This window comes from Xenia sp. Carnegie-2017, unplaced genomic scaffold (assembly GCF_021976095.1).
Source record: "Xenia sp. Carnegie-2017 unplaced genomic scaffold, XeniaSp_v1 HiC_scaffold_25, whole genome shotgun sequence".
Classification (NCBI taxonomy): Eukaryota; Metazoa; Cnidaria; class Anthozoa; order Malacalcyonacea; family Xeniidae; genus Xenia; species Xenia sp. Carnegie-2017.
The window spans coordinates 3,929,033-3,936,957 of record NW_025813488.1 but is presented as its reverse complement, the minus strand read 5'-3'; the positions used below and the strand labels follow the sequence as shown (position 1 = coordinate 3,936,957).

Below are 7,925 nucleotides of genomic sequence, written 5' to 3'. Positions count from 1 at the left end.
ATCAGTGTTATTTAAAGCACATAATTAGGCTATAGCGTTTTCATAACTGTCATTCAAAACGAACAAGTTGAAGTTGACGATAGGCTATTTATTGCTCACGACGATTGTCGAAAACAGATAAGCATTAACAGTTAGAGGTGTCTGGTCAAAACATTCTATTGCATTATCGATAACTACATTGATACAATATTAATCACGAGTTTAGGTAAGTAATGTTGAATGGCACAACTGCGATAATCTTATTTTGCTCAAGGCATTTGTGATTTTGTGCACTTTGTCAGGTAAAATTTATATTTAAGGGACGGTTAATCAACATTTGAATAAGATATAATTTAGTTTCACGTTTATCACAGGTAATGTAAATCTACACTCTAACACTGATTGTTAACAGAAAATTATTTCCACTGTTGAAATACACAAGTTAATATTTGAGATTTGAAAACAACATTCGTTTTATTTTGATTTTTGAAGAATCCAAGATTTTTCTTTGGAGGGTAGAATCCTTTGATCAATATCGCACAGGAGCTTGATAAAGACTTGTAAGAACTGTCTATAAAGTCTGATTGCTCGAATTTTTTAACAATTAAAAATATCAAAGAGATCAAGTTATGGATCAGAGCTATTGGGTGGTGTTACTGATGATACAAATGATGTTGATCGCAAAGAATCCTTGTGTTGGCTGGAGTAAATGTTATCCACCATATTTACCAAATTGTCAAAAAATCACTGTACCATTGTGTAGAGGGAATACCTCAAAATACGATAGGACTAGGTTGCCAAATTTCTTTGGATACTCCTCTCAATATCAGGTGCAACTATTCACAGAACAAAGTATAATACAAACGCTAGTGAACAATAAATGTTCCAGAGATATTGTGTTCTTTTTATGTGCAGTTTTATTGCCTATTTGTGTTAATCCGAACGACAAAGATGATCCGAGTTGCCGACCAATAATTCCACCTTGCCGGAGCCTTTGTGAAATGATTTATAACGATTGTGCGCCAAGCTTAAGACGGTTTAACGAGACTTGGCCAGTTCAATTGAATTGTAGTAGTTTACCATATCGAAACGAAGGAATGTGCATCGATCCTACGGCATTTGTCTCAACAAAGAAAGGTAAGAAATAAACCTTCCCATTTAGCACATGCAGGACTGTATTCTATCTAGAATATAAACTAATGTTTTCAGTGTTGGTAGTGATGAATGAACAATAGATGGATCGTGATGAACGTATTTTATTAAAATGTGATTTAAATTTGCAAATTTTCGCGATGACAGATCTTGCTTGAAAAACAATCTATTGTTTTCAATGAAAATGATTACAGGATGTCAAAGTGTTGATTTGTTTTAAAATAATAAACTCGCTCGAAAGATTGATGCAATAGACATGAAATTTAAATGTAAAGTTTTTGGTTCAACACACCATGACGCACATCAAGCTATCAACAAAAATATATAGAATCAATTAAGTATATCATTAAGTTGAAAACACGGCAGTGTAGAGTTGCCTCAATTATAGTACAATTATCACAGTAAGACAACTGTGCTAGAAAGGCGATTGTTTTCATTTATAAGAAACATACGTTCACATCACTTAAGACAGAGACAATAAATTAAGGGGGGGAGGTCAAGTACGTCATGCTTTAAGAGCCTGTACATTGATACCACTAGTTAAATTGAAACCATAAATACAAAACAAACGCTGTTTTTCTGTCAACATTGCAAATATTTGTATGACATAACTCCACCAACTATTTGATGGGCAAGTCCCTGCGAGCATTTTCTCAAATAGTTTGAATTATCCATTTCCTCAGTCAATTGGCTTAGATCGTATAAAAAAAGTGCTAGATGTTGTATCCGACCATAAAACTAATCTCACTTATCATTTATATGGCAATCTCGGAAGGATAAGCACATATAAGTCCTTATATGTTTCTTCTCACATTACAAAATCTTGAAATTTTAGAGAAAAAAAATTTACAGAAAATTCGTAGATAGAATTTTAAGAATGACAACGACAAAGATAAACAAACTGTAGGCAAGGCATGTGATTGGTCTAAAAACTTCAAATTCACTTTGATATTAATATTTACAGGAATTACGTAGAGCATTATGAATGATCGCGTGACAAATTTTACGTTTTGAAGATCTTTATTACATTAACAGGATCATCAGTTGCTGTTAACTTGAAAGAGTCCAATTATGACCAATTAAAGTGATACCTTAACTATAAAATATTAGTATTCTCCAGTTTACAGTTTAAATCGCTATGTTTCTCAGCAAGTTTTAGCTACTTAATATAAAAATCTGTTATTTCTCCATTGTTCATTCATTGCACCATCAACAGACTCATGTTATTTAAGTATAAAATAAAGTTAATGATAACGAAGGAAATATTTATTCGGCTTATTTAGCTATAATGATTGATATCCGTGATGAATTTTGTCAGTGTTCTTATCTATTGTTCTATGTTGCTATCCTATATTGTAATTTTTATTCAATAACAGCAAGGTGTAGTACATCTCGACTGAAAACTGGCGAACGTTTCCGGGAGAGAAATTTTAATTTAAAATCTATGGAATTAAAAAAATACGACTACGGTACGTCTTTCAAGACTATATGTTTTACTCGATTTATGCTTGTCATAGTGAAGAGGGTAAATACGAAAACAATGTACTTGATCTTCATAATAAAGACAGTTTATAAGAAATCAATGTAGTTAATGTCCTCATATACTTATGTCATAGGATGATGAATCAATGTACAACACATTCTTATACTTATGCCCATGCATTTCTTCTTAGCTTTTCGTTTAAAATACAAGCGATTCGGTTCAAATTATGGTGGAGAAATTCTCTCAAAATCAAAGTGTACTTCAAAGAAATTGGACAAAGTTACTCAACTAATTCTCCATAAAAATTGTCGCAGCAAAATTTTTAAAAGGGATGGTGACATTTTGGTTTTTGCCAAGAAGGTAACTGCGTATTTAAACTGATGATTTATCTCCATAGAGGAGCAACGATCGAGTTTTTTTTTTGGAAACCAAACTTTAATTGTTTCATGCACAAATTTTCAAAATTTATTTTCATAAAGAAACATTTACTTCATTTATTAGGGACGCAGTAAAACAGTCCCAGTTGTGATAGAAAGAGTGTTCGTAAATAACAGAAGAAATACGTTCAAACGAGCCTTACAGAAACATAAATGTGTCGTAAAAAATAGCAAGTAAGAAAAATGGTAAAATATAACAACATATAGAATCACGTGATAGCTTTGGTAGCGTAATATGGTATCACGTGATAACTTTGGTAACATATGACTACACATGACAACACATGACAACACATGGCAACACATGACAACATATTTAAATTTTCAGAACTTTATATTGTTGTTTATTTTCAGCCGCATCAACAAGAAGTCCAGGACAAAGGGATAATTTGGTACTACAACAAGACAAACGACAAAGGTCGTGTCTTTTGGGGATGAAAAAAATATTCTTTTAAAAAACCTATCATTTGATTTTATGAAAAGCATAGTTTGACGCAAAGTTGGTCAGAAAAATAAATACATATGTTGTTTGTATGATGTGTTTTGTTTTACATCGATCGTTTTATAAAGACGAAAGATAATGAATAGCTTTAATATGTAGTTGATTTATATTGTGGGTAAATTCAATCTTGTAAAGTAGACGTATATGTATTAAAAATATATATAATAACGTTATATGCTTACTGGTGATGATGATGAAATAAAATAGTCTGCCGTCGAACCAACTCAGAATATAATCCATTCTGCTTCATGAGTTGAATATGTGATCCGATTTCTTTGATTTTACCAGCTGAGAGAACAGCTATCGAGTCTGATAAAAATTTTCATAAAAATAAAACAGAAGTGTCTATATTTAATCATGTATACAAAAATTCTGTTAGATTTTCACCTGCTTCTTGGATGGTACTTAGACGATGAGCAATCACTAATACTGTACGTCCTTCAGTTAATTCATCTAAAGCCTCTTGTACAACACGCTCTGATTCGGCGTCCAATGCACTTAGGTAGAACAAAAATATGACAATACAACATATAAACAAATATCAATACGATAAAATCAATACATTTAACAAACCTTGTGGCTTCATCAAGGATCAAAATTTTAGGATTCTTTAACAAAGCTCTAGCAATAGCTATTCTAAATTGTAAATAGAAAAACGAAGAGGAAAATTGTCGTATGTCTTTCAATTACCCACCTTTATTTCCCCCTCTCTAAAACTTTTTGATTAAAGTACCCACCTCTGTCCTCCCTGAAACTGATATTAAAGTACCCACCTTTGTCTACCCTCTCTAAAACTTTTGATTAAAGTACCCATCTTTCCCCCCTGAAACTGTTATTTAAGTACATACCTCCTTCCTCCCCCCCGAAACTGCCTTTAAAGTGCTCACCTCTGTCTTTGCCCCCCTGAAACTGTCACACCTCGTTCTCCCAAAATAGTCTCATATCCATCGGGAAATTTTTCAATAAAGTCATGCGCATTTGCTTGTTTTGCTGCTTTGAATACCTAGTGAAAACATTTAGTTATAGATAACAAGTAAACTACAGTTCATGTTCACTTCACATTGTTTGGCATGTATCTGTGTAAGTATGTCTCATTAAAGAAAAGATGTCGTGTACAATTTGCAAGTCCGCTAAAACCTTACCGTGCAAGGTCTGTATGTCCGTTACTGTAGTTAAGTCCTCTAAAACCTTACCGTGCAAGGTCTGTATGTCCGTTACTGTAGTTAAGTCCTCTAAAACCTTACCGTGCAAGGTCTGTATGTCCGTTACTGTAGTTAAGTCCTCTAAAACCCCCCTTGAAGCACATGTATGTGACGTCAAAGACACATTTCACAAACACATATGTATCGACTTGATAGCGTGTGAAATTGAAATTAACACAACAGATTCACGAATTAAAATCACTAAAAATCACCCCCATAAAATATCAATACCTGCGCATCAGTGGCACTTGGTTTGCCATAACGAATGTTCTCCATAACAGATGTTGCAAAAAGTACAGGTTCCTGCAACAATCATTGACAAAATTATAATTATCTTTCATTACTTATATTGCTATCATGTTTATAGACGTCGGCAGACCAGGTTAGTAGAGTCCTGGGAAGGACTATTGGTGTTGATGGCGACAGACGTTTCAACAACCTCAGCAGTAGTCATCAAGTGAGGAATGTATAGCTGTAATTATTCTTATTTTGAAGAGTCATATATACGTAAAAGTTATAAATATAAATCAAAGTTGTCAGTTTAATGGTCTGCAAATGTAAAATTGTCTCTTTCATGCTGTGTAAATGTTTCAAGCGTCATTTAATATCTCATCAATCAAATAGCAAATTGTTGATGGATGATGTTCGTTGAGCAAATGTAAAATTCTCTTTCATGCTGTGCAAATGTTTTAAGAGCCATTTAATATATCATCAATCAAATAATAAATTATTGATGGAAGATGTTCGTTGAAGCTCACTTGATTTATGTATCCAACAAGTTCCCCTCGTATCCAAGCTGGATTTAATGTTTTCACATTGTGCCCATCAATTGTAATGGAACCATAGTTTACATCGTAAAATCTCTCAATGAGCGAGGCGACAGTTGATTTCCCTGATCCACTGAGACCACACAATGCGACCATGTGTCCTGCAGGTACCTTCAAGTTTAAACCTTGATACCAAGGAGAAGAACTCAGTCAATGCATATGTTATAACATGTCTGTCTACACAGTTAAAAATAAGAATGATGCATACCGACCTTGAAGAACAGATTGACCAGGCCTAGTTGGGTATTCAAAATCCACATTACTAAACACAATCTCCCCTAACATAGATGTTAACTCTGGGCATAGACCGTCTTCATCACTGATTTTTGGTTTTAGTACCATATATTCAAACACGCGTGATCCAGCACTTATACCACGAATAACTTGGCCAAAAAGAACGGAGATATTTGCCATTGAGCTAAAATAAAAATAAATTACCGTACGATTCTGAGGAGTTACAGCTATCCAAGGTAAACAAAATGAATGATGTTATAAAGTTTCCTTCGTAAATGGATAATTCTAAAACATGATGAACAATTCATAACGAAATATTTACCGCTGAATAAGTTGAGTAGAAGCTAAAAAACTCATAAGATTTCCTGGTGTAAGTTGATCGCTAATCATTAATGATCCTCCAACGTAGAGAACAACCAAAGTCAGAGAGTTAATGGTTATATTACTGAGACCTTGAAAGGCACCAATACCCATTCCTAGCGCTTCATTAAGTCTTCGTGACTTCTCGACTTCTTTAGTATATGAACTGAAAAACAAGAACAACTTTCAAAATATGTTTACACTCTGATTAACTATTGACTTCTAAAGACTTCTAAAGTAAATTAGATAAATATAATTGTCATGGAACTGTCACTGTAATGCACAAAGATGAAAATGTTAGACATGGATAAAAAAAGCAAATGAATATAATTAAAAAAAGATGAACAGCTTAAGATGTAGTCTATTACCAAATTTCTTTTTCTTCCATTGCAAATGCTTTCACTGTCCTAACATTACCAATAGATTCATCTGCAACAGCCAAGGCAGTGGCAAGCTGTTCATGTGATTCAAGAGACATTTTTCTAAGGACAGAACCAAGGAGTGTACCACATATGATAACAGATGGAACAAGGCTACCAATCAAAAGTGTGAGTTTTGGTGATAACATAACAAGAGTAATAACACATCCAATTGTTTGTGTAGCACTTCGTAAACCTTGTGATATGATCTGTTTAAATGCACTCTTGAAATCTTGTACATCTGAACTTAACCTAAATAATGACAAGGTGTATAGAAAAATAAAAAGCACTAAGAAACACGGGCTTTCAAGTGGATAAGATCAAATAAAAATATTTTATATTTACCTACTGATAAGTTCTCCTGTCTTATGACTGTCAAAGAACTGAACATCCTGTTTCACTAATGATGAAAATAGATTATTTCTTAAACGGGCTGCAAGCCTTTCACCAAATGAAGAGAGAAGACTGATATAAACAAATGTTAAAATTCCCTGCGCAAGATAAATATGAACAAGTTGTTTTGCAGGATCTTTTAGTATCTTGGCATAATCAGCAGCTGTTTGACCAGATAATGAAGATACTTTATTCACTAGTTCACCAAGAAACAAAGGTAACCTCACATTAACAATAGCAACACCAAAGGCACATAAACTGGCCAACAACAATAACCAGAGATCTGGGAGTAAGAACTTAAGAAAATCAATAAAATATAGTTGTGAAGATTTTTTTGATCTTTCATCAATTTGCTTTATATTTCTCTCATTATTTCTGCAGTTTAGTCGTGCAGAACAGTGTGCCAGGGCGAGTTTTCTCTTGACACAATCCTCCAATACATGTTAACCAAAGATGTTTGGAGGTCACAACTTTATTCCACTTCACTTTCACAATGTTTGTAAAACTGGTAAAGAATGTGACCTTTCGAATAGCATGTTTTGAAAAAACACCACATGGAATATTTAACAGGCGAGAGCACCACATCCTAAATAATGATTGTAGATTTTCTCATCATATGACGAAATTAATACCCGTACAAAATACATTGTTATTACATAAAATTAGGTTAAATACCCACTAAATCGATGCCTGTTTAAACGACTTTGAAGTTTCCAAGCCTTATCTTGAAGAAACACACGACGAAAACACACTTTCATTCCAGCACTTAACAAACCATATGCCATTTTTTGAATACAAAAGCACACTTTTGTCTATATGAACTTTCAAATTGACAAAACAGCAGAGAAATCCATTTTGAAATCAGACATTCTGGACAAAGCGTTTTTCATGTAAGCAAAGTGTCAACGTACATAAAGAAAGAGGGCTCATCTCGAAC

General features: G+C 33.6%; 2 protein-coding genes across 4 annotated transcripts; one reads left to right on the top strand and one right to left on the bottom strand.

Annotated features, from left to right (window-relative positions):
• The first annotated feature begins 42 nt into the window (after window positions 1-42).
• Window positions 43-3,726, top strand: LOC124452867 (secreted frizzled-related protein 4-like). 3 transcript variants are annotated; one of them, XM_047003497.1, is made up of 6 exons: window positions 43-205; window positions 472-1,116; window positions 2,508-2,600; window positions 2,805-2,974; window positions 3,116-3,225; window positions 3,406-3,726. In XM_047003497.1, the coding sequence occupies exons 2-6, from the start codon at window positions 609-611 to the stop codon at window positions 3,437-3,439; spliced, it is 915 nt and encodes a 304-aa protein (XP_046859453.1). In that variant the 5' UTR covers window positions 43-205; window positions 472-608; the 3' UTR covers window positions 3,440-3,726. The 3 variants fall into 3 exon arrangements, with proteins under 3 accessions (XP_046859453.1, XP_046859455.1, XP_046859454.1); XM_047003499.1 differs by having other exon boundaries at window positions 47-205; window positions 480-1,116; XM_047003498.1 differs by lacking the exon at window positions 43-205 and having other exon boundaries at window positions 254-1,116.
• On the bottom strand, window positions 3,577-7,773 carry LOC124453468 (mitochondrial potassium channel ATP-binding subunit-like). Its single transcript, XM_047004282.1, has 11 exons — window positions 7,664-7,773; window positions 6,941-7,426; window positions 6,545-6,847; window positions 6,139-6,342; window positions 5,795-6,000; window positions 5,514-5,707; window positions 4,987-5,058; window positions 4,441-4,556; window positions 4,127-4,189; window positions 3,941-4,050; window positions 3,577-3,862 (listed from the first exon to the last, which is right to left on the bottom strand). Exons 1-11 carry the CDS (start codon window positions 7,771-7,773, stop codon window positions 3,732-3,734), a joined length of 1,995 nt encoding a protein of 664 aa, XP_046860238.1. The 3' UTR covers window positions 3,577-3,731.
• Between the last annotated feature and the right edge of the window lie 152 nt (window positions 7,774-7,925).